This window comes from Salmo salar, chromosome ssa23 (genome assembly GCF_905237065.1).
Source record: "Salmo salar chromosome ssa23, Ssal_v3.1, whole genome shotgun sequence".
Classification (NCBI taxonomy): domain Eukaryota; kingdom Metazoa; phylum Chordata; class Actinopteri; order Salmoniformes; family Salmonidae; genus Salmo; species Salmo salar.
The window spans coordinates 34,542,272-34,568,455 of NC_059464.1; the positions used below are offsets into that span (position 1 = coordinate 34,542,272).

The following is a 26,184-nucleotide window of genomic DNA, read 5'->3' on the forward strand; positions in this document are numbered from 1 at the left end:
AAGTTATTATCTTAAAAATTCTTCAAACTCACATTATAAGCGTAGCAATGCGCACACACTAGTAGCCTATAAGCGCAAATGTTGTAAAAGGCAATTAATTAGCGGAAAAACACTATTCTCAAGTGACCACAAATGAGCTGCGTATGTATGCCAGTTAGGCTCTACAACCGTTGTACAGCGTTTAGTTGTGATACAAACCTTATCAAAACATATAGGCCGATGGCCGGTTCGACAATGATTTGAAAAAGTCGCAAAAAAAAGGCATGCACTGTTTCTTGCCTTACTGCACACAAGCTGGGCGTCATTCACAAGTGATAATATATACATCACAAGTGATAGGTTAATATTGTCACCCATCAGACCGTTGTTGATTTAATCTTGTCTTTACATATACTAAATAATATATGTGTGAAATGTGTTTAATTTAGAATGGACCATTATCATGCACCGGTCTCGAAACAGGGGCAGGAAAAAAATAAAATAATTTTTTCGGGTACAGGAGAAAGAAATACAGCGAATGGAGGACGCTTTTCCTGTGGTTCACTTTCATGCCAGCCAGGCAGGCTATACTCCTGTTTTAAAGAGAAGCAATGTGCTTAATGTTAGGAAAGTTGAGATATAAATATAGCAGGCCTAGCCTATAGAAACCTGATGGGATCCTCCTCTTTTTTTGTATAGTTTTCTCATGCACATAGAAATGTTAGCCTATAGAAAGGTTGCGCAACATGAGCTCATGGGCTCTCATGAAGTGTTTGATTACAATTTTTATTACATTTTCATTGATGTCAGGGTGATGATAGGGACAATAGAGTGCTGAGTACCAGGCAGTTAGCAAGTTTGGTAGGCTACTAATGACCATCAGCAGCATCAGACCTTGGAAAATCCAAATTAGCCTACTGACTAGAATACAGTATATACTTTAAATATGAAGTGGGTAAAACAGCATGGAAACATTATTAAAGTGACCAGTGTTCAATGACTCTATGTACAGTGCATTTGGGACTTTTTCCACATTTTGTTGCATTACACCTTTAATCTAAAATATATATTTTTGTATCCCTCATCAATTTACACACAATTCCCCATAATGACAAAGCAAAAAAAAAAATTAGCAATTTTTTTCCCCATTTAAATAAAATGTAAAAAATAAATATCACATTTACATAACTATTCAGACCCTTTATTCGGTACTTTGTTGAAGCACCTTTGGTAGCGATTACAGCTTAGAGTCTTCTTGGGTATGACGCTACACCTCTGCAGATCCTCTCAAGCTCTGTCAGGTTGGATGGGGAGCGTCGCTGCACAGCTATTTTCAGGTCTCTCCAGAGATGTTCGATCGGGTTCAAGTCCGGGCTCTAGCTGGGCCACTCAAGGACATTCAGAGATTTGTCCCGAAGCCATGCCTGCATTGTCTTGGCTTGGTGCATGTCTCGCCCCAGTCTGAGGTCCTGGGTGCTCTGGAGCAGGTTTTCATTAAGGATTTCTCTGTACTTTGCTCTGTTCATCTTTCCCTCGATCCTGACTAGTCTCCCTGTCCCTGCCATTGAAAAACATCCCCACAGTATAATGCTGCCACCACCATGCTTCTTGTTTCTCATGGTCTGAGAGTCTTTTAGGTGTCTTTTGGCAAACTCCAAGTGGGCTGTCATGTGCCTTTTACTGAGGAGTGGCTTCCGTCTGGCCACTATACCATAAAGGCATGATTGGTTGACTGCTGTAGAGATGGTTGTTCTTCTGGAAGGATCTCCCATCTCCACAGAGGAACTCTGGAGCTCTGTCAGGGTGACCATTGGGTTCTTGGTCACCTCCCTAACCAAGGCCCATCTACCACGATTGCTCAGTTTGGCAGGGCGGCCAACTCTAGGAAGAGTCTTGGTGGTTACAAAATCCCTCCGTTTAAGAATGATGGAGGTCACTATGTTCTTGGGGACCTTCAATGCTGCAGAAATGGCTTGGTACCATTCCCCAGATCTGTGCCTCGACGCAATCCTTTCTCGGAGCTCTACGGACAATTCCTTTGACCTCACGGCTTGGTTTTTGCTCTGACAGGTGCTGTCAACTATAGACAGTTGTGTGCCTTTCCAAATCATGTCCAGTCAAAAGAATTTACCACAGGTGCACTCCAATCAAGTTATAGAAACATCTCAAGGATGATCAATGGAAACAGGGTGCACCTGAGCTCAATTTCGAGTCTCATAGCAAAGGGTCTGAATAATAAAATATTTATGTTTTTATTTTTAATAAATGAGCAAAAATCCTATTTTCACTTTGTCATTATGGGGTATTGTGTTTAGATTGATATTTAAAACAAAATGTTTCATCAATTTTAGAATAAGGCTGTAACGTAACAAAATGTGGAAAAAGTCAAGGGGTCTGAATACTTTCCGAGAGTACCGGGTGGTAGCCGGCTAGACCAGTGTCTAAGGATCAGGACAGGGTACTGGCCGGAGGCCGGCTAGTGGTGACTGTTTAACGGTCTGATGGCCTGGATATAGAAGCTGTTTCTCAGTCTCTTGTTCCCAGCTTTGATGCACCTGTACTGTCTCCACCTTCTAGATGGTAGACGGGTGAACAGGCCCTGGCTCGGGTGGCTGAGGTCCTTGATGATCTTTTTTGCCTTCCTGTGACACTGGGTGCTGATGATGTCCTGGAGGACAGGCAGTGTGCCCCCGGTGATGCCTTGGGCTGACTGCACCACACTCTAGAGAGACCTGCGGTTGCGGATGGCACAATTGCCGTACCAAGCGGTGATACAGCCCGACAGGATGCTCTCAATGGTGCATCTGTAGAGGTTTGTGAGGTCTTAGGGACCAAGCCGCTATTGTGCCTTCTTCACCACACTGTCGTACACGCCAAGGAACTTGAAGCTTTTCACCCTCTCCACTGCGGCCCCGTTGATTTGGAAGGGGGCGTCCTCTTTCTGCTGTCTCCTGTAGTCAACAATCAGCTCCTTCATTTTGTTGACAGTGAAGGAGAGGTTATTTTCCTAGAACATTGTTGGCAATCAGGCCTACCACTGTTGTGTCGACAGCAAAGTTGATGATTGAGTTGGAGACTTGCGTGGCCACGCATGGGTGAACAGGGAGTATAGGAGGGTGCTGGGTGTTGAAGATCAGCATGGCAGAGGTGTTGTTGCCTACCTTCACCACCTGGGGTTGGCCCATCAGGAAGTCCAGGACCCAGATGCACAGGGCGGGGTTCAGACCTAGGGTCCTGAGCTTAGTGATGATCTTAGAGGACACTATGGTGTTGAAGGCTGAGCTATAGTCGATGAACAGCATTCTTACATTGGTATTTCTATTGTCCAGATGGGATAAGGCAGTGTTCAGTGCAATGGTGATTGCGTCCTCCATGGATCAGTTAGGGCGGTATGCAAATTGTAGTGGGTCTAGGGTGTCAGATAAGGTGGAGGTGATATGATCCTTAACTAGCAGTCCAACTCTGCTAACTGGACTGTGTCGGTCTGTCTGTGTCTCTCTCTCTCTGTCATTCCAGGATGCCAGCTGCTAGCACAATGACTGGTGGGAGGGCCCTGCTGCTCTGTACCAACACTGACAACTGTATCTACCAATCAGTTAACGGGTATGTATTGCATTACTACTGCCTGTATACATTTTACAATCCACTCCATGGAACCCCTTAGAAACCGTCTGAGGCCAACAGTGCCAGGCAGACTGTCCCATGTGGTGTTCCAACAATGGAAGGGCAGCAGGGCAAAGGTTTCCATCTGGCAGCTGGATACTGTTACTGGGCACCCTGCTGTCACTAGTGCTAGTGAAGCCCTAAGCCATAGATGGCACAGCTTAAAGAAATACCAAAATATTTGAAAAGTCCAATCAACAGAGATCAATTTTTCCCCCTCATGCAACTCCTCTTCACCCAGTTGAACCTGTTCCCCTTGTCTCCTCCTCTGTCTCCTCATTCTCTGTTGCTCCGCACCCACCTTCTGCCTCCACCGTTCCCCTCCCCACCCCTCCTTGTCTGTGGGTGAGAGGAAGTCTTCCCATAGTTCCCTGCTCTTAGCCAGGCTCTCTTTATGAAACTGGCCATTCCCCTGCCAAGAAGAAGAGAACACTATTGATCCCCCCTCCCTCCCTCCCTCCCTCCGTCTGTTGCTCTTCAACCCTCCTCTCCTCCCCTCTACTCGCACTCTCTTTCTCTTTTTCTTGGCTTTGCAGATTGACTTAGTTTCCCCCCTCTGCTGCTCCATGCTTCATAAAAACTATAGCCTCAACTGAAGGCAGAGAAAGCAAACTACTAATAAAACTATGAGAATCTGTCCCCCCAAAAATCAGTCACCTTTCCTTGTTGTCCATAATCGTAATTTTGTAATATTTCAACACCCTTTATCATTCAAATGTAAGGGAGTTGAAGGGAAATTGTAATATAGTTATGTTTTTTCACGAAGGCTGGTCTGAATGCTTGTCTAACTTCATCCAGTAATACAAACAAATCATCATCATCAGCATAGCTTCCTGTTTCTTCTCCTCTTTCCTATTAGCCATGTGTGGAATGTCATTCGCCTATTTACCTTATAGCCTATAAGCACGGCACAAAAATGCACATTCCTCACGCTTGTTGTTCAACCCTGGGCTCACGCTTGGAATTATCACCTTCCTCTCTCTCAACCAATGGGCGTAAATCTTGGGATGTACTGTGTTCATACGTCAACTTACCCTTATTCTCTCATTTGCCGTTTTTCATCAACAGTTATTGACAACTATCCACCACCAGCTACCTTAAGCTCCGTCATTGGAACTCCTTTCCCCAAAAATTCCATATTGCCTTCCATCTTTGTTGTTCATTCAGTTAAGCCTGTACTCGATTGAACAGTCCGTTTCCTTTAAGTTTCCCTCAAAATTGCAGGACTTTTCATTTTCATATATAAAATAATGCAATATCATCAGAAATTGCAGTCAGAGGCCATGTTTCCTCCGTCTGTTTTAAAGCCAAATCATTTGAACTGGCTTTGATCCAAGATGGAGTCAGTTAGTGGTTTAGCTTTAGTTTAGACAAGATGCATGCCTCTACCCCAGCCTCTCCATTTGCTGTGTACACTTTCATCCTCCCAGAAATGGCTGTGCTGCTTGTAAACTTTGACCTAAAACCTTGAGTTCAAACTGTCAGCACCCAGTCATCATGCAGAAATGACACAAATTGAGTTCTACTGGGGGTTGTAGTTTTACGAGAATTCCTACTCATTTACTCCATAAAATCAAGTTGTTTTGTATCTTACGTGGCGAGACAGTTATGACAGAGATATTATGTGGATATCCAGAATTAGGAGCTGTCAATAACTACAGTACTTTGTGTACTCAAATATATGTCCTTCTGAAAGCTGTCATGCACACTAATAACTCAATATTAAACTGATTAGGGCAGTAGGCCGAATATGGAAATAGTCCTGTAAACACCTTACTCTGCTTATCTTAATTGGCATAAGGTCAAAATCAAAGTGAGCATACGCCGGTTAAAACACCTGGTTTTCTGAGCAATCTTTTGAATTATTAGGACACGTAAACAGCATAATCGTGTTCCAGCGGAGTACTTGATCTGTGGATGTACCAGCAGCCGGTAGCCTCTTATTTGCGAGTGAAGTCAGTTCGGAAAAACTGAAACTTTGCATCATAGTTTTCACATACAAACTTTATATGTCCGACCTCAGAATCAAATAGGCTAAGAAAAAATGTCATGGTCATTGTGGTAGAATGTTTATTTTGATTGGTGATTTTCTACATTTATCAAAATGTATGATTTCAGATGTGTCCATGTAAACAGGATTATTAGGGAAATCGTTCTTGCAAAGCATGTAAATGTTTTAAACAAACTATTATATTAATCTGACAATCCACAATTGTATTCTTGTGTGCATTTAACCGTGCTCAGTAATTATATGTCCACTCATATGATAAATAGTGTGGTGCTCACTGTTATTTTCTCCAGGAAGGGTTTGGCACTGCTTTCTCTAATCTCTCTCTCTGTGTGTGTGTGTGTGTGTGTGTGTGTGTGTGTGTGTGTGTGTGTGTGTGTGTGTGTGTGTGTGTGTGTGTGTGTGTGTGTGTGTGTGTGTGTGTGTGTGTGTGTGTGTGTGTGTGTGTGTGTGTGTGTGTGTGTGCAGGCTTCAGTGCTGCGGCTTGAAGGTTGAGGCTCAGTCTGTGGTCCCCCAGCGGCCAGACGTGGTGTGCGGGGACAGGGACACCTCCAAGCGGCCCCTCTCTCCCCTTGTTTCCTCTCTGGACGGGCCAGGCACCATTGACACAATGCTCGCTCACAAAAGAACCACCTCAGACCCCCGCACCACCATGGAGAATGGACTGGGCGGCTGTAGCAAGCTCAACAAGACCCCGGCGGGTCTGAAGACCAGCGCCAGCATCCGGGACAAGATCTCCCAATGGGAGGGAAAGAAGGAGACCGCCCCTACCTCCTCTACCTCCCCTGTAGTTGGAAGTGGTCCATGCCCGCTGAACACAGCACAGAAGGAACCAGAGACTGTGCGAAAAAAGGAGACCACCAATACCTCAGAGGTCCACAGGTCCGACAGTAAGTGGTTGGCCAGCTGGGATGGGCAGGACTCTGGGAAGGAGAACTCAGGAAAGCTGGGGGATTTACGGCCTAAGTCTCCTGAGGGCCCCACTACCAGGGACAGAGAGGTGATACTGGATAGAGGACCCCTCAGAGGCAGTAGTAAATCCACTGAGACAGCCAAGGACAAGAAGTCTGTTTTGACTCACATTAAGAAACTGGAGCAGGCAATGAAAGAGGGTTCCACCAAGCCCTCCTTGGTGTTGCCTGGGAACTATTTCTGCCCCCCTTCCCAGGAGGAGCAGGAGGAGGCGGAGAGGAAGGGGAACGAGCCCATATTTGGGACGCTGGAAGTTGCGGGGTCAACGCGCCGGCGGAGGTCAGGTGACCCTGAGAACGTGTACACTGAGCCTGGCGCTGCCAGTCCCTCCATCAACCCCTTACCCAAACCCCAGCGCACCTTCCAGCACCACACCCCACCCAGCACCCCCGCCTCAGGCCTGGGCCTTGGCAAGGGGAGACGTAACCTGCCCCCTCTGCCCTCCATCCCCCCGCCTCCCCTACCCACCTGCCCCCCTCCAGGAGTCTGCAGGAGACCCTGGGCAGACAGAACCAGAGACAGCAGCAATAGGTAAGAGACCAGACAGAGATGAAATGAGACGGAAATGGGAGGGAATACAGCCCCCTCAGATTCAGATTAATTCATTGCTACACATCAAAAGGTTGGTGGTACAGTATTTTCTATCCGTGCAGCATTTTAAGTAAACTCTGACAAAGTTCTTAGTGACATCTTTGCCCGTACATGTTTTTCCCCAACCCCACATACTTTATCCTGTCATCCAGTTTAGCTTCTCATTCTGCACATCTGCAATGAATCAGAGGAGGGGGTGATGATGTCATCCTCATTCTACTCATCACAGCATTCTAGATGATGAGGTCATTGGTTGGAGCTGTGGAATGTACACATGGACCAATGAACCATGCCAAGAGTCTCCTGGCAGGAAACAATAACATATAACATTGTGTGTCTGTGGTCAAGTGGCCCTTGGAATATCAATGGCTTATGTTTGAGTAGTTCTATGGCTCTATCACAACATTGCATTAGAGCACCTTCCATTTTCACCTATGAGCAGCTAGCCATGAAGTGTCCGTGTGTAATGTGTGTTCGTAAACTGTCCTAGAAGAGACCCAAAAGGCGCATGTTGGCATTTATTTGGATGACTCATGTATTGGAGGCAGCTCTGAAAGGTAGTCACTAGCTGGCACAGCCACAAAGTCATAAAATCTGATTTGAAACCTAACCCTAACCTAAACCCTAACCTTAACCACAATGCTAACCTTAGTCCTAACCCTATATGTAAAATTAAAGACAAAAAGCACATTTTGGTTTTCAGGAATTTTGATAATACATTGCCAATTCTGACTTTATAGATGGCCTATCTAGTGGAAATCATTCATCCCAATAAACTCAACCTGCAAAAACAAAAGGCTTCTAAAAACACAATACATGTTTTCAAGTATCCAACGAAAGTACAAATGTGGATTCAAATGTTTCAATTGATTTCTTCAGTAGACTGCATTATTGTTAGCCCAAGTCTGGCTGTGTAACATTCCAAACCATATGTGGAGGCTTCACACTGCTGAGGTCTGTATTTTCCAAAAACTTTGTGAAGTCAACCTCAGTCATAGTGTTCCCAAAATGGCACCCTATTCCCTAAATAGTGCACTACTTTTGACCAGAGCCTATTTTGGACTCTGGTCAAAGGTAGTGCACTATACAGGGAATAGGGTGTCATGTTGGGTGCAGCCTTAGTCTTTCTCTAGGAGTTTTACAGTACAATAGCTGGGCTATTGGAAGAGATGCTGTCTGTTTCCCCACTGGGCCAGACTGTTAGGCAGCTCTGGAGAACACACAGAGACGGGCATTCAGAGCTGTCCAAGAGAAGAGTCTGTCTGTCTGTCTGTCTGTCTGTCTGTCTGTCTGTCTGTCTGTCTGTCTGTCTGTCTGTCTGTCTGTCTGTCTGTCTGTCTGTCTGTCTGTCTGTCTGTCTGTCTGTCTGTCTGTCTGTCTGTCTGTCTGTCTGTCTGTCTGTCTGTCTGTCTATCTGTCTCTTACACACAACACACGCATGCATGCAGGCACACACTACACACACACACACAAACACGCTTGCGCTCGCACACACCTTTTCCATCTACATAGATGGGTATTTATTCAAGACAGAAATAGGTGTCTTTCTTAGCTCTTACCCAGGTCCCAGAAGTAGAGAGAAAATATGCAAACAGTTCATCTTGCGTTTTCACCACGAGCCAATACAGTTGAGCCAGAGCCAGATTATTTGTGCAGGTTAGCCTTTTTTTCATGAATCTTGTTCCGAAGGCAGCTCTGCAGTGTGGTCACTAGTTGGCACAGCCACAAAATCATAAAATCTGATTTTAAACCTAACCTTAACACTGCTACTTTGCAACTGGCCTATCCAAGGGGAAATTGCTCAGTTCTGCCTCCAGGACAACACTCATGACAATAAACGCCAACCTGCATTATTTGTGACCCTTATAGTAAAATATTATGAATAATAATAATATAAGCCATTTAGCAGATGCTTTTATCCAGAGCGACTTACAGTCATGCATGCATACTGGTAGAGCACATATGGGTGGTCCCGGGAATCAAACCCACTACCCTGGCATTACAAGCAGCATGCTCTACCAACTGAGTTACAGAGGACAAGAGATAATGACTCACGCTTACGCAATTATATATCTCCCACCTGGTTGATCTGTGTGTGTGTGTGTGTGTGTGTGTGTGTGTGTGTGTGTGTGTGTGTGTGTGTGTGTGTGTGTGTGTGTGTGTGTGTGTGTGTGTGTGTGTGTCTCCTACAGGAAGTCCTATGAGTTTGAGGATCTGCTGCAGTTGTCGTCAGAGAGCAGCAGGGTGGACTGGTACGCTCAGTCCCGACTTGGCCTCACACGCACTTTATCAGAGGAGAACGTCTATGAGGATATCCTAGGTAACACACTCTGGTCTTAAATATATGTTTGTATAACATGGGCTTGATGGCTCAGTTGGTTGAAGTTGTTGGTTGGTTTGCAACACCATAGTTGTGGGTTTCCTGCATGGACCACATGTGCTGGTATTCCTATATGTTCCTAACACTGTAGAACAGTAGAAGCCCTCTGTAAGGGTTGACTTGGGCCATGGGCCCCTCTGCTCAAAGAGTTCAGAGAAAACTCACTGCCACAGAGTTCGAGGTCATGTTCAGTAGGGTACACCGTAGCAAAACACTTTGCAGTGAAAAACAAAAAAGCTGTGTTTTTATTGGACATGTTTAGGCAGCACCTCCCCATTTCACTCTGTATCAAAATGTTTTCTACCTACTGAACATGACCCAGGTGTAACTAAGGTTATGTTTTCTTTTGTGCATGTTCTTTTTGTGTTTCTGTAGCTTTTTCATTTAGAAGAGGCACGCTGCTTCAGAATTGTTATTAGTAATGGCAGGTGGTGCGCTTAACTACGTTCCTGCATTATTGTTTTCTCTGTTATACTAACCCCACCTTCTGCCTTTTCCATGTTTTGTGAGGTCTTAGGTGAGCTGGTCTGCGGTGTGATTGTCTCTGAGGCTGCTGTGGGGGGCATATTTGCGTGACTTAGTCCCCCGGGGAATTTTTAGCAACATGATCCATATTTCTATGGTTTTCATCACTCACACTGTTGTGTTATGAGGATTGCTTGTTACATGTAGGGTATATTCAGGTCAGTGCTGTAGAGGTTAACCATAACAATCAAATGGTGTTTTTAATTGCATTTAGATGATGCCTATACTTAGTCTGTCGTTTCTTACAGTGTCACAGTGAAGTACTTAGAGTGAATTCTCAGACATGGTCCACCGAACCCCCAGCCCCCCATGGGTAAAGTAACTCATAAGTGCCAATGGGAGAAAGAGCTAGAGCTGGAGCTACAGAGAGAGAGAGACAAAGGCGGGACAGTGCATTTCAATAACTCCAGTCTGCTGTTTCAGATAAAGAGAGCAACAACTGTCAGTAAATAAAATCTCAGTAGCACAGACTTCGAGTAGTATAGTCAGTCAGTGATATTAGTCACTTGAAACAGTCATTGATATAGCTGATTCCTTGATTTTCTGAGAGGAGAGGAGGGGAGGAGGAGGAGAGGAGAGGAGGGGAGAGGAAGGGAAGGGAGAGGAGCGGAACTGGCTGTCGCGGTCCCTGTCTGATGTCCCCCTCCAACCGGTCCATCTGGTGGATGAATTGACAGGAGAGAGAGACAGGGAGAGAGACAGGGAGAGAGACAGGGAGAGAGACAGGGAGAGAAGAGATGAGCCCCGGCTCTGGAAAATGGGCCTCTCTGTCCCTGCCTCAATCTTATCTGCACACACAGCCATGGTTAGAGTTACTGGTAGCATCAGTCGGATACTGATGCAGTTTATCCTGGTGAAATATTAGCTTGGTTGCAAGCAAGCACTGCTGCTGGCAGGTCTGTACATACGCACATCTGGAGCAAACAACCAAAACATACCATCAATGAATTAGAGCACTCATCTGAGAAGATTACCATCAAATGAATAACGTTGGACATTAGAACCGTGTAGGATCACAGTGTGTCGCTGAGTGAAGAATGGAGGTGACAGTTGCTGTGTGTTAATGGGATGTTTTCTGTTCTGATTCCTCTGTAGACCCTCCGTCAAAGGAGAACCCTTACGAAGATATAGAGTTGGAGAGAAGTTGCCTTGGAAACAAGTGGTCTTTACCCATCTCCTCCCCGTCATGCCCAGTCCCCGACACACCAACCAAGGTACGTAAGACGTTACACTAGAATGAATTCTCCTTGCTAGTAATGTGCATTCTGCGTATAGTGAATGGGGTTACAGCATAGTGATAAACCTCTTATAGTGATTAGATTGTGAACTAATCTTCAAAGGCAATAAAGGCCCACTATACAATTTCAGGAGAAGTGAACAAACATACATATTGATACATGTCTCCTCCTCCTGCTCTTCCTCCTCTATCTCCCACCAGCTCTCCTCAAAGCCAGTTTTCTTCAGGCAGAACTCAGAACGTCGCAGCTTCAAGCTCCTGGACCCGCGCAAGGCCAACCGGGACACCGGCATTTCCTCACCCTCCCGCATCAGCCCCCCCTCCACCCCCAGTAGCCCTGATGACACCCCAAACCTCTCAGGAGACCCCTACAACCGCAGGCGCAGGAAGATCCCCAGGGTAAAGGAGGGGGAAACTAGGCTACTGAAACTTCCCCCCATTCCCACTGATATCCAGGCAGTCTACTACTCTCATATGTCCCAATCTAGTGCAAAAGTACAGAGACAGTTAAAATGATGTGGTTAGACAGGAGACAGACAGTTAAGAAGATTTCTTTTGATAATATATTTCCTCTAGAGAAAATGTCTCCCAAAAGCTCTGAATAGCGTTATGTGGTTCCTGCCAGTCTGGCTGCCAGTCTGCTAATGCCTCTGCCAACAATACCTCCGTAATTGCCTTTTTTGGCATGGTAATGACAAACGAGCTGGCTAATAAAGCAGAACTAGCCTGGCACCCAGTCCCAGGTTAATTATGTAGTGAGTGGGTGGTTCTGAGAAGCTAAGATTGCTGACTGTTGTTGTGCTGCTTCTCCTCAATACAGATGGTGCTGAAAATCAACAGCATCTTTGAAGCAAGGAGAGGGAAGAAACGCATGAAGAGGGTGTCTCAGTCTACTGAGTCCAACTCAGGGAGAGGTGAGGCTGGGGGAGACCTTCCAGGAACATCAAGGGGGACTTCAAGTTAACAAGAGCTATACCCCCCCCCCCCCTCCCACCCATAATCCTACCCCCTAGGCACTCATTTCACTGCAGCCATCACTACACAGTTTGGACAGCCATGCCTCATATCTCCATAAAAGGAACAACACTCCGCCATACTGTATGTGTCCACTTTTCTTTACAGGCACATGTACATTTTGGGATCAGTTGTGTTTGACCCATTCTTCATTGTTGTGTTGCTTTATCAAACACAATGTGGAATGAGTGTATTGTGTATGAGTACTATGCTGTGTGTGGAAACTTTCTGGAATGCCTCAAATGTTCTCGTTCACATTGTTTACCGTGTGTTTGTATTCTCACTATTTTTTCTCTTTGATGCAGTGACAGATGAGAACAGTGAGTCGGAGAGTGACACAGAGGAGAAATTGAAAGGTGAGGAGATCTCAAATATCTGTGTGTGTGTGTGTTTTTGGTTTTACTATCCTTGTGGGGAACAGAAGTCCTCACAAGGATATTAAAACAAGGAACATTTGGACAAGTGGGGACATTTTGCCAGTCCCCACAAAGAAAGTTACTATTTTAGGCTTAGGGGTCAGGTTTAGGGTTAAGGTTAGGAGTGTCGTGTCTTTGGGTCACCATTAAACTGAAGATATGTTTATCAAAATAACTCTCTGTAATTATTATCACGCGATTAAACTGATTAATCGTTTAACTATAATTAACTAGGAGATCGGGGCACCAAGGAAAATATTCAGATTACAAAGTTATAATTTTCCTAATATAACTTTCCTATATTATAATATTATAGTATAGGCCGATTATCTTCTGGTTTAAATGGTGTATTTTACCTCGCGTCCAGTCTCATTCCAAACGTCGTAAATTGTTGTATCTGCACGAATCCAGCCTTTACTAAAGTCATCCATACATCAATTGTCTTAAAATCATTTATTTACTAAACTAAGTAATTCACAGAAAGCATACAAACAGTAATTATCATCACAAAGAATTGGTAGAGTAATGTGCCCTAGTGGGCTAAACAGGCATGGCTGGTGTCTTGTTAAACAAAGGGTCATAAATGGTCAGCTGAGGAGGCACACAGAGTTCATTAATATTAACAATTGATATGCTAAGCCTTTGCACATGAACGCTCACTCATTTGGGAACAATTGCAATCAATATATATTTACGCTCAGTGTGTCGTCAGGATCCTTGTTGGAGAGTCGTTCTGTTGGAGAGTTCTCTCTCTCTCTCTCTCTCTCTCTCTCTCTCTCTCTCTCTCTCTCTCTCTCTCTCTCTCTCTCTCTCTCTCTCTCTCTCTCGGTTAGAATTGATCTTTCAAAGCGACATTCATTAATGTCGTTATAGAATGGATGTTTCGTTGGTCTTCGCGTTCAATGATATAATTTACTTAGCTGCAGACTAATAATTAATATCAAAGACTTGTTCTTATTCTGTCGGTATCGATAGTCTAAAAGTTAACCACGTGGTATAGTTCACTTTCAGTATAGGAATTGGATGGTCAAACCTATTGGCCAACTCGCAATGGAGTGGAGGCCTGGTCTAAAGAAATAACTTCTAGGTGGGGTTTTATATGTGAACGTAGAACAGGCTTGTCACATGACGCCTTGTCCTGTCTGTGTCCCTGGGGGCGTGCCGATGACTGATTTAATCTTTGAACATAAATACATTCTATCACCTTAACATCAGTACACAGCATCTCAATGTATCACAAATAGCTTTATCCTTATTAATACATTCTATACAACCATTTGGATGCAAGTCCCATAGCTGAGGCTATTATATAAACAGTTTTATGGTAATATCGCTATATTGTCTCTTCTGAGTATCACAAAATTGTACCAAGCGGACCAGTTCGTAGCTGGATTCTTCACCAATCTTCCATACCTTCTCCAGAACATAAATGTCATTCGGTTCCCCAATTCTGTGAGTTGGAAGGATGTCCTTCCTTTGGTTAAAGTGTATGTTTTTGTTCCAGCTCACAGCCAGCGTCTGTCGTCAGTGCAGTCCATGTTGAGGCAGACGGGGCGGTACCGGACCCTGGAGAGGGACCTGATGGACCTACAGGACAGGAAGCTGTTTGAGTACTTCATAGTGGTGGCCCTCCATAAGTCCAAGGCTGGAGCTCCTTACCTACCAGAAGTCACTCAGCAGTTCCCCCTCAAGGTAGACAGAGCTGACACTTAGTCCTCAACCAACTGGATATGTATTGTTCATATAATCAGTGAAAAAATGATTTATAAAACAAGTAAGTGTCAGGTGTTTTTGTATGTGACCTACCAGACCAGAATGTGTCTTTGTGGGTTTTGCACATGCATCTCTGTAGTTGTGTTAGATTGTGTGTGCTCTCTGTCTAGAGCTTGTGTGTGAGATAATATCAGATGTGGTATTGCAGCTGACCTGTTATTCTCCCTGTGTCAGCTGGAGAGGAGCTTCAAGTTCATGCGGGAAACAGAGGACCAACTGAAGGTCATCCCCCAGTTCTGTTTCCCTGACGCTAGGGACTGGGCCCCCGTTGACAACTTCCCCAGGTCAGACACAAACACACACGAACTCACTCCATAAATAAGGTCTTGACTAATTCTGAATGGTAGGCTAGTGAGCTGCTAATAGTGTGTATTAGTCCCTTACTCCTCGTATTAGGAAAGCACCAGTCACTTCTGCATTACCCAGTAGCACCTAGACCCAGGTCAATCTCTCAAGCACTGCTTTGTTCCCAGAAGTGACATTGTGTTTTTGAGGGGAGACAGATAATAAAATCCCTCTAGTATATACTTGAAGGGTACGGGTCCTACAGGGGCCATTGGAATGTTAGCACAAGCAGACAGACTGCATCCCAAATGGCATCCTATTCCCTGTACACTGAGTGTTCAAAACATGAAGTACACCTGCTCTTTCCATGACATAGACTGACCAGGTGAATCCAGGTGAACGCTATGATCCCTTATTGATGTCACCTGTTAAACCTATTTCAATCAGTGTATAGATGAAGGGGAGTAGACAGTTTAAGGAAGGATTTTTAAGCCTTGAGACAACTGAGATATGGATTAAGTGTGTGTGGCATTCAGAGTGTGAATGAGCAAGACAAAAGATTTAAGATCTGCCTTTGAACAGGGTATGGTAGTAGGTGCCAGGCGCATTGGTTTGAGTGGGTCAAGAACTGCAACGCTGCTGGTTTTTTCACGCTCAACAGTTTCCTGTGTGTACTAAGAATTGTTCACCACCCAAAGGACATCCAGCCAACTTGACACAACTGTGGGAAGCATTGGAGTCAACATGGGCCAGCATCCCTGTGGAATGCTTCGACACCTTGTAAAGTCCATTCCCCGACAAATATTTTGACCATAGGGCTCTGGTCAAAGTAGTGCACTATATAGGGAATAGGGTGCCATTTTAGATACAGACAGAGCCCCCTCAAACACACACCTGCAGGGTAAAGACATTGAGCTGGCTGACACACTGCCTGTCAGAGAGCCAGCGTTGGTCAACGCACACCTGTCAGGCAGACTGGTGCTGTCTTTGGAGTTGTCTTTGTGTGGGTGCTTGCAGAGTAAGTCTGCCCTGAGAGTAGGACTGAAGAACAAAGTAGGGTCTTATTGGTTTTAACGACATCAAGCAACGATTGGCAGAATGGCGCCGGAGGAGATGGCTGCCATTTTATGGGCTCCTAACCAATTGTGCTATTTTGTGTGTTGTTTTTTGCTTTGTTTGTAACTTATTTTGTACATAATGTTTCTGCCACAGTCTCTTATGACCGAAAAGAGCTTCTGGATATCAGAACAGCAATTACTCACCTCGAACTGAGTCGGACGCAAAAGATTTAACGCTTGTACCAGGCCAGGCCCAAATCCCCGTCATTCGCTTGAAGAAGAGAAGCCGATACAGGGGACGCAGGTCCGGGTGCCTTGTGAGAATTCGTCTGCGAGTGGGTAACCCGCCTCTACCATTCGTCCTATTGGCCAACGTGCAATCATTGGAGAATAAACTGGATGAGCTCCGTTCAAGACTATCCTACCAACAGGACATTAAATACTTTAATATCTTATGTTTCACCGAGTTGTGGCTGAACAACGACATACATAATATACAGTTGGCTGGGTTTTCCATGCATCGGCAAGACAGAACTGCCTTTGGTAAGACAAGGGGTTGCGGTCTGTGTCTATTTTTCAATAACAGCTGGGGCGCGAAATCTAATATTAAGGAAGTCTCAAGGTTTTGCTCGCCTGAGGTAGAGTAAATCATGATAAGCTGTAGACCACACATAGATGCATACAAAGCTCTCCCTCCCCCTCTGTTTGGCAAATCTGACCATAATTCTATCCTCCTGATTCCTGCTTTGAATCCTACTACACCGGCTCAGACGCTCGTTGGATGTGGCAGGGCCTGCATACTATTACGGACTACTAAGATAAGCCCAGCCGCGAGCTGCCCTGTGACACGAGCCTCCCAGACGAGCTAAATTACTTCTATGCTCTCTTCGAGGCAAGCAACACTGAAGCATGCATGAGGGCACCAGCTCTTCTGTATGACTGTGGGATCACGCTCACCGTAGCCGATCTGAGTAAGACCTTTAAACAGGTCAACATTCACAAGGCTGCAGGGCCAGATGGATTACCAGGATGTGTACTCAGAGCATGCGCTGATCAACTGGCAAGTGTCTTCACTGACATTTTCAACTTGTCCCTGACCGAGTGTGTAATACCAACATGTTTCATGAGACCACCATAGTCCCTGTGCCCAAGAACACCAACGTAACCTGCCTAAATGAATACCAACCCGTAGCACTCACATCTGTAGCCATGAAGAGCTTTGAAAGGCTTGTCATGGCTCACATCAACACCGTCATCCCAGAAACCTTAGACCCACCCCAATTCGCATGCCACCCCAACTGATTGTCAGATGATGTAATCTATATTCCACTCCACACTTCCCTTTCCCACCTACGTGAGAATACTGTTCATTGACTACAGCTCAGCGGTCAACACTATAGTGCCCTCAAAGCTCCTCACTAAGCTCAGGACCCTGGGACTAAACACCTCCCACTGCAACTGGATCCTGGACTTCCTGACTGGTCACCCCAGGTGGTAAGGGTAGGCAACAACATATCTGCCATGCTGATCCTCAACACAGGGGCCCCTCAGGGGTGCGTGCTTAGTCCCCTCCTGTACTCCCTGTTCACCCATGACTGTGTGGTCAAGCACAACTCCAACACCATCATTAAAGTTTGCCGACGACACAACGATGGTAGGCCTGATCACCAACAACGATGAGACATTCTATAGGGAAGAGGTCAGAGACCTGGCAGTGTGATGCCAGGACAACAACCTCTCCCTCAACATGATCAAGACGAAGGAAAAGGAGGGCCGAGCATGCCCCCATTCTCATCGTCGGGTCTGTAGTGGAGCAGGTTGAGAGCTTCAAGTTCCTTGGTGTCCACATCACTAACAAACTATTATGGTTCAAACACACCAAGACAGTCGTGAAGAGGGCACGACAACACCTATTCCTCCTCAGGAGACTGAAAAGATTTGGAATGGGTCCTCAAAAAGTTCTACAACTGCATCATTGAGAGCATAGTGACTGGTTGCATCACCGCCTTTTATGGCAACTGATCGGCCTCTGACTGCAAGGCGCTACAGAGGGTAGTGCGTACGGCCCAGTACATCACTGGGGCCAAGCTTCCTGCCAACCAGGATCTCTATACCAGGCGGTGTCAGAGGAAGGCCCTAAAAATTGCCAAAAACTCCAGCCACCCTAGTCATAGACTGTTCTCTCTGCTACCGCATGACAAGCAGTACCGCCAAGTCTAGGTCCAAGTCTAGATCTCTTAACAGCTTCTACCCCCAAGCCATAAGACTGCTGAACAGCTAATCAAATGGCTACCCAGACTATTTGCATTAACCCCCCCCCCCCCCTTTTTTTACACTGCTGCTACTCGCTGTTTATTATCTATGCATAGTCACTTTACCCATATCTACATGTACATATTACCTCAAGTACCTTGACTAACCTGTACCCCCGCACATTGACTCAGTACATTGACTCTACACCTGTTTTATCTACACCTGTTGTATGTGACAAATACAATTTGATTTGGTTTGATTTTAACAGGGTGGTTGGATTTTTCCTCAAAGCAAGGTCAATGAGCTGGCTATGTAGCCAACTGTTCTAGATATTAAAAAACTCATGTTTAGTTGATGAGTAAGATCACCATAAAAGAGGTGTGCTGTAACTGACTCAACACACACAGTCAGTGACCTAAATCAGAAAAAGCAAGGAGTACATTTTTCAAAGTTGGCTGGTTGAGGTTGTTTTTTGAAATACAACCCTGACAGTGGTTTGAGTGCTCTATTCTCAACACACAACTCACTCCATTTCTTAGCAGGTTTATTGTTCCAATATATGATTAGTTTCCAACCTGCGTGAATTATGTTATTTTCCAGTGAAACGTTCTCCTTCGTCCTGACCGGTGAGGACGGGAGCAGACGGTTTGGATACTGTCGTCGTTTACTGGTAGGCAACTAAAAATGGCTACTTTTTGAATTTCCACCTTATCCACTTCCATGTGTAGGCCTGTCACCTACCTGAGTGATGATAGTGATTGGAAAGGCAGTGTTACTCTATTTATCTGAATCAGTTCTTGACATTTTCTACTGCTTGAGCTCCTGTTCCTCTTTTAGAATATTAGCTCAAAAGTATTGTGGAGCTCCTGCACCTAAATAGAAATACTACCGGTACCCAAAATGAGTACCAGCATCTACAGTATTTCAGCCCAGGTAAAGCACTGATATAAGTTCAGCCTTATTTCCACAGGTTTAATCCAAGTATTGTCCAGGTACTCGTGTCTTCTGATGTGCTGTTATTTCTGACCCTGTCTAACTATCTGTCTGTGTCCTGCTGTGTGTCCACAGCCCACAGGGAAAAGCCGGAGGCTGCCAGAGGTTTACTGCATCGTCAGTCGGCTGGGCTGTTTCGACCTCTTCTCCAAGGTACAGTATACTATGCATACACAGCAAATTGGCCAGTTTTACATAGTGTTGATTTTCCAATGTAACATTTATAGTGTTGATTCAAGAGTTAAATTAACTCTGTAAATGTTAAATTAACATTCATTGGTTTAAAAGAACCCCAGTGGTGTTGTTAATAAACAGAGTTGAACCAAAACCAGGTCCATCATTATTATATTTCCCAGCATGCTTTATTGCAGGTAGATTTAAAAAATATATATAAAATTATCTATCTATATATATATAAAATTATCTATGTTTTTGCATGTACATTGGACTTATTGCACCCGTAACTGAAATGTTTGTTCCAGTTTAGATGCTTTAGGTAGTCTTTTATCTTAGTCTTCCTAACCATGGCAGTCATTCTGAATGCAGGTTGAGTTCAGAAAGACGCCCAGGCTGGATACCAATAGGAATTACACTTTACAAGCCAGCATATGGCCACTGTATTAGGGTATAAGTAGGCCCTCAAAATAAGGCCCTATGAAATACGTATTGTATTGTCTTAAATAATTATATTTTAATTATAAAATATTTGCCTAGGAGCTCACTTGGTGAAGGCCACACTACTGAAAATGAATGAATGCAACAACCATGTCTCTGCCACTAACAAATACAGTCAGTCATGGGTGGTAACTCAATTCACTCGAAAGGCGCACTGGGAAATATGCAAATAAGGCTTTACACTAAGCAGTGTTTTCATTTAACACTGAAAAGTGTGGACCTGTATAGACCCTGGAACACTGTTACATTTAACACCCTCAGTGTTGATTTAACACTGGAAATTTGCTGCGTATAGGTCTATGGACCTAGGTCAAAGAGAGAGAGTTTTTCCTGGTCAGGTCACATGGTCAGGCCAAACTCCTGGGAAGATCTCAATTGCATACTCATCGCATCCTCTCTCCATGCCTCCTTCTCAAAACCCATTGGAGGAGATGGACCTCTGGCTTTCTCCTCCAATGGGTTTTGAGAAAGAAGTGAGGAGACAGGACGCGAGGAGTATGCAATTGAGATTCTCCCCTGGCCTTCAGGATAGCCACCCACAGCCTCCCACAGGGAGAGGGACTGGAGCCAACATAAAGGACCCCACAGGGAGGGACCACCCTATGCATCCACAGAGCCCCACCCTCCCTCTCCCTGGTTGCCACTTTCCCACTGCGGCTTTTTGGGCTGCTGCCCTGGCCCCAGTACACAGACACACATATGAACCCCAGCTGAAGTGGTTACCGCAGTGGAATAGTGGGATAGGCTCCCCTGTAATGAGCTACTGATTCATCTGTGTGAACGTGCATGTGCAAACATCTGTGGATGTAGGGGAGGGTGTGAGTGTATAGTGTATACAGTATGTATTGAGAATGCTTAGTTTACTTTGTAATGTACTCTATTCCATATTGAATTATGTATATGTTGTGTCTGACTCCACAGATCCTGGATGAGGTGGAGAAGAGGAGGGCCATCTCTCCAGCCCTTGTGCAGCCCTTCATGAGGGGCATCATGGAGGCTCCATTCCCAGCCCCAGGAAGAACCATCACTGTCAAGAACTTCCTGCCTGGCTCAGGCACTGAGGTGAGGGGGAATAGCTGTGCACAGCAGGGTTGGGGGGCTAGAGCACAGACCTCAACTGGCCATGTCACTTTACTGTATTCAAAACATAATTGACTTGAGGTCTTCTTTATCTAGTTAGTATGTCACTTTGTCTATGTATGTGTATTAGGTGCTTAACCCTGTGTGTGTTTATGAATCCTGTCTAGATGTGTATAGGGTGTTTATATAGATCTCTCTCTTGTTCTCCATCCCTCTCTCGCTCTCTCTTCATCCCTCTCTCCCTCCCTTTCCTCTCTCTCTTTCCTTCTGTCTCTTGCAGGTGATAGAGCTGTGTCGTCCGTCAGACTCTCGTCTGGAGCATGTAGACTTTGAGTGTCTCTTCTCCTCTCTGTCGCTGCGTCTACTCCTCAGAGTCTTCGCCTCTCTGCTGCTGGAGCGCAGGGTCCTCTTCACCGCTGACAAACTCAGGTGGGAACCCCCTAGCCCCTTCCCCGCTCCCTCTCCCCTAGACCCTTACAATAGCCCCTATATAAGGAGGAGCTATTACCATATACCATAGCTTACACCTACCCAGCTCATTCAAATCTTTAAAAAACGGAAACTTCTGGGGGCTATTGGGACAGGGATAGGAACAAGGGGCTTGGGGGTTTATGACCAGGCTATGGATCAGTCAACCTTCTCTAGCTTCTCCTCTACTGACTTGGGACCTGTGAGGTGGGATCAGGTGAGAGGCAGAGGACAGTGAAAAGGATATGACAGAGACACACAAGACAGACGGACGGTCAGACATGCAGACAGACAGACAGACACACGAGACAGACGGCTCCTGGACGAGAGACAGAGAGACAGAGTGTGTTAAGGAAGGAATGCTGTTGTGTTATACAGTTGTCTAGGGAACAATAATTTCTCTCTGGAAATATGTCATGGAAGCCAGAGACAGGGTTAGTGTAGAAAGTTAAGCTGTAAGAATGGCGTTTGTGCAACCAATTGACACACTAGCATCCACTAATCACCTGCTATTGATGGGTGCCTTGAGATAAAACCTTGAATTGCTACGCTGGTCTTTCTTGACATGCTAAATACTGTAGGCTTTCTTGGATATACAGTACATTGCTCTGTGTAGAGTGTACTACTTCATTGCTTTTTAAAAGCCCACCTGAAATGCCTGTGAATCCACAATAGATTGTGTGTCGTTCCACTGTGACATTTTTCTACTGTTGCATTGAAACGAGTGGAAACCTGGCCACGCAATCACTGATTGTTTTTGAATTAATTAAATGAAAACAGACACACATATTGGAGGCATTAAGTTAACAGTGTGGGGTTAGTTCATTCGCTCCCGCGGTATATATTTTATAGTTTTAAATCCCGCTCCACTTTTATAGTGTTAAATCCCATTTGACTAGATTTTAGTAGTTGACACCCTGTTCTCTCTCTCTTTCCATATATACATCTCCCATCTCTCTCTCTCAATTCAACAACTGCTTTATTCGCATTATTGGGTGGTTGCCACAGCAATATATATGAAGTATTACAAATGAGCAATGTGTTTGATCAACAATAGTCATCTCTCTCCCCTCTCTTTCCTCTCTCTGCAGTACTCTGTCTCAGTGCTGCCATGCGGTGGTTGCTCTACTTTACCCTTTCACCTGGCAACACACATACATCCCCGTGCTGCCCCCTGCCATGCTGGACATAGTGTGTACCCCCACACCCTTCATTGTGGGTCTGCTATCCAGCTCCCTGCCCAGCCTCAAAGAGCTGCCCATAGAGGAGGTGAGACCAGACCCCCGAGCCCAGCTGACTGACTGTGTGTGTGTGTGTGTGTGTGTGTGTGTGTGTGTGTGTGTGTGTGTGTGTGTGTGTGTGTGTGTGTGTGTGTGTGTGTGTGTGTGAACCCCTGACCTCAACTCTTTCCTCCATTAAACAATGGTCTCTTTGGCTCTACTCTGAGAAAGGGCTGAGGCTGCCAAACTGACAGGAAATGACATCACCCTGCCCTTTGCTCTCTCCTTAGGTCCTGGTGGTCGACCTTGGCAACAGCCGCTTCCTCAGACAGGTATACACCTCTAACAACAGTACCTATAGCAACAGACCAACAACATACGGTATATATCTTAAACAGTTGTCTACAGCTATAGATGTAGCAACACCTCTGTGCTCATGGGACAAGGTCATCCTTTCCTCTCACACCTCGGTCTTTCCTCTCCAGCTGGATGACGAGGACTCCATTCTGCCTCATAAGCTGCAGGCTGCTCTGGAACATGTTCTGGACAAGAGGAAGGAACTGGCCAGTGAGATGCCCACCGGTAAGTCAGTGCTACTATATTAACACGTCTCGCAGAAGGGTCTTGTTGTGACCGATACAGCCTTGACGAAGGTCTATGTGACTACTGATATTTTTATTATGCATGCATATGACCTCCGTGTTGAAAAGCTCTCTTTCTCTCTCTCTCCCCCTCCCTCCCCAGACTCAAGCTCCCTCAGTACTGTGGTGTCGGAGGCCTTTGTATGTTTCTTCGTAGAAATGGTGGGCCACTACCCTCTCTTCATGGGCGGGGGGGATCGAGAGGATGAGTCTGGAGCCCCCTCCCCCACGCCGTCCTACTTTCAGCGCGAGGCCTTTCGCAAGGCTGTCACCTCAAAGAGTCTGAAGAGGTTCCTGGAGGTCTTCATGGAGACCCAGATGTTCGCTGGGTTTGTCGCAGAGAGGGAGCAGCGCAGGCAGGGTCTAAGAGGTACGGAGAGAGGGGGTATAGCCAGGCAGGGTCTAAGAGGTACGGAGAGAGGGGGTATAGCCAGGCAGGTTCTAAGAGGTACGGAGAGAGGGGGTATAGCCAGGCAGGGTCTAAGAGGTACGGAGAGAGGGGGTATAGCCAGGCAGGGTCTAAGATGTACGGAGAGAGGGGGTATAGCCAGGCAGGGTCTAAGAGGTACGGAGAGAGGGGGTATAGCCAGGCAGGGTCTAAGATGTACGGAGAGAGGGGGTATAGCCAGGCAGAGTCTAAGATGTACGGAGAGAGGGGGTATAGCCAGGCAGGGTCTAAGAGGTACGGAGAGAGGGGGAGCAGTACCTGGTTATGGGCACCGCCATAAGTCTGTCTGAAATGCATAATTATATGACAATTTTGCACAATTGTCTAACAGTTGTATGTGTTCTCATTATTCTACTGTTGTTGTTGTGTGTCCAGGTCTGTTTGAGGTGAGGTCACAAGACTACCTGGACTCTCTCCCAGGGAGCGAGCAACGTGGAGTCAACAAGTTCCTCAAGGGTCTAGGTGAGGCCCAAGTCCTCTCCCATACACCCTATCCACTCTAGTACCTACATAGATCATATCCCAAGTCACTCTGCATAATAGTTTCTGATTCAATTGTCATTGTAAATTGTGATACATTAGTGAAACTACATTCCTCCTCAATGTATGAAAAGGTTGCCAGAACTTGCCTCTCACACCAACGTTTTTTTGATTCGGTTCTGTTGCCTGTTTTCATTTTCAGGAAATAAGATGAAATTTTTGTCCAAGAAATGATGCATCGGGAAGGAACTCCATGAGAGAGAGAGCATGTTCAAGAGAGGTAGAGGAACAAACCACTTCGCCTAAAGACGTCTAAGGACCCAAACTCCCTGTGGAAAGCATGGAGTAGGGGATTGTGTGTGTCCACAAGCTTATGGACACATACTGGGCAAGGACTGAACACTCCCGGCAATATTTGGACTGAACGTGAAGGACTTGAGGGTGTTGGGGTTTAAGAATCGGACCAAAAAACATGAATATTGTCCTAGCCTGAAGACACAGACCCATTAAGGAACATCGTTCTCCATTGAGGTTACTGAGTGTCTTTCCGTTGCCTCTATTGTGGAGAGCTTACTTTTGTGAAGCGGTCAGTCTTTATAGTGTACATTGATGTACTGTATAGCACAGCCCATTTCCCTTCCTAGAGTTGGTATATAGAGTGTCCTCCCTCTATGTCACTCAGGAATGACTGACTCCACCCTCGATCCCAAAAGGCATCAATGAGAACATGAGGATGTTGCTGGTGGCTTAAGAATAATTCAATTTTGTACAGTAGCTTTTAAACATTCCACATATTTCTTTAGTCTTTTTAAAAATAGTACAACTTCTTTGTTAACAGGAGGCTTATACGTTAATTTATACTGTATAGTTTCTAGAATAACTTTCTCTTCCTTTTTATCTCCTTCAAATGAAAGCAAAGAAATCTGTAGTTTGTGATGGACTTTATGTAGTCTGATCAGACGATCGATTGTAGAGCACTCTAGGTTACTATTGAGGAAATGTACCACTGTGATAGGAGAGTGAACTATGGATTGGACTGGGTGTACGCCAAAAAGAGGAAAAAGAGAGGGGAATGATTGGAAAATCATTCCTGGATGAAGGAAAAAAATGGATCGAGTGGGAGAAGTGTGAAATCAGATCTCATGAAAAGAGGCGTGTTTAAGATGGACTTGATGTTGAAGAAAAATATGTTCAGTATGTCAATCTAAAACACCACTAGTTTCACCATAAACGTGTATTATTTTTAATTAAGAAATACCCAAAGTTTATTTGATTGTTTGATCTTGCAGAGGATGTTATAGACAAAACAGCTATCACAATGTTATAAACTGCTTATTCAAATATGTTATGTGTTTTATAGGTCACATAATTGTTTTCATTTTTAACAGACATGCAATAGGTTACTGACTTGATTTCAGATGGAACTGTACAATGCACAACTGAAACCTTACCTGTTAGGTAATTACCTATATTATCCACTGGAGGGCGCTCTATTATCTATTTAATTCAAACCTGACAGGCTCCAGTTGTTCAGAGTTCAGTTAACCGTCAGTGCTCAATTTATTATGCTTTCTGTAAAGATGAATTGCACAATCGATTTTCCTCGTTTGCTATAAATAAATGACTAATGATATCGAACGAAAAATCATTATGCTAAACATATTTTGCCAAAGGTCATTACACATTGTTTTTAAGTACACGGCCTAGTTATAGGTAAAACCCTAGTAATGTGTACTATTTATACCACGTATTATTCGAATAGTGTCATATAAACAAATAAAATAGCCAATAGGGGTATTTTAAATCTTTATTTAGGGTTATTTCACAACTTTAGATAATTATAAGAGGGCTGATAAGGTTTCGCAATAGCTTTGTCCCTTTGTCCCTCTCCTTACAGCGGCAATGATAATCCACCCGTTTTTCTTGATGGATTTCCTTTTTCCCTTCCGAGGCTGGCTTTCTTTTGCTTTTCGGAGCCCTGGCCCTCCCCTCTGATCCCCCTCCCTCATTACATGTTGACCGGTC

General features: G+C 45.0%; 1 protein-coding gene across 2 annotated transcripts in view; it reads left to right on the forward strand.

The window, feature by feature from the left end:
- si:dkey-82f1.1 (DENN domain-containing protein 2A) overlaps positions 1-25,792 on the forward strand; it is a 51,167-nt gene extending 25,375 nt beyond the window's left edge. The window contains exons 1-20 of one of the 2 annotated variants that reach the window (XM_014169830.2): positions 2,613-2,791; positions 3,496-3,582; positions 6,119-7,153; positions 9,406-9,533; positions 11,214-11,332; positions 11,557-11,754; positions 12,176-12,269; positions 12,675-12,725; positions 14,290-14,477; positions 14,733-14,842; positions 18,755-18,824; positions 19,223-19,300; positions 20,744-20,884; positions 21,183-21,331; positions 22,462-22,639; positions 22,881-22,922; positions 23,076-23,172; positions 23,335-23,601; positions 24,055-24,141; positions 24,362-25,792. In XM_014169830.2, the coding sequence (XP_014025305.1) occupies positions 3,497-3,582; positions 6,119-7,153; positions 9,406-9,533; positions 11,214-11,332; positions 11,557-11,754; positions 12,176-12,269; positions 12,675-12,725; positions 14,290-14,477; positions 14,733-14,842; positions 18,755-18,824; positions 19,223-19,300; positions 20,744-20,884; positions 21,183-21,331; positions 22,462-22,639; positions 22,881-22,922; positions 23,076-23,172; positions 23,335-23,601; positions 24,055-24,141; positions 24,362-24,393 (3,150 nt within the window). In that variant the 5' untranslated portion in view covers positions 2,613-2,791; position 3,496 and the 3' untranslated portion in view covers positions 24,394-25,792. Of the gene's footprint in view, positions 1-2,612; positions 2,792-3,495; positions 3,583-6,118; positions 7,154-9,405; positions 9,534-11,213; positions 11,333-11,556; positions 11,755-12,175; positions 12,270-12,674; positions 12,726-14,289; positions 14,478-14,732; positions 14,843-18,754; positions 18,825-19,222; positions 19,301-20,743; positions 20,885-21,182; positions 21,332-22,461; positions 22,640-22,880; positions 22,923-23,075; positions 23,173-23,334; positions 23,602-24,054; positions 24,142-24,361 lie in introns of those variants that run through there. The other variant, XM_014169829.2, reaches the window with a different exon arrangement.
- Positions 25,793-26,184: the final 392 nt, after the last annotated feature.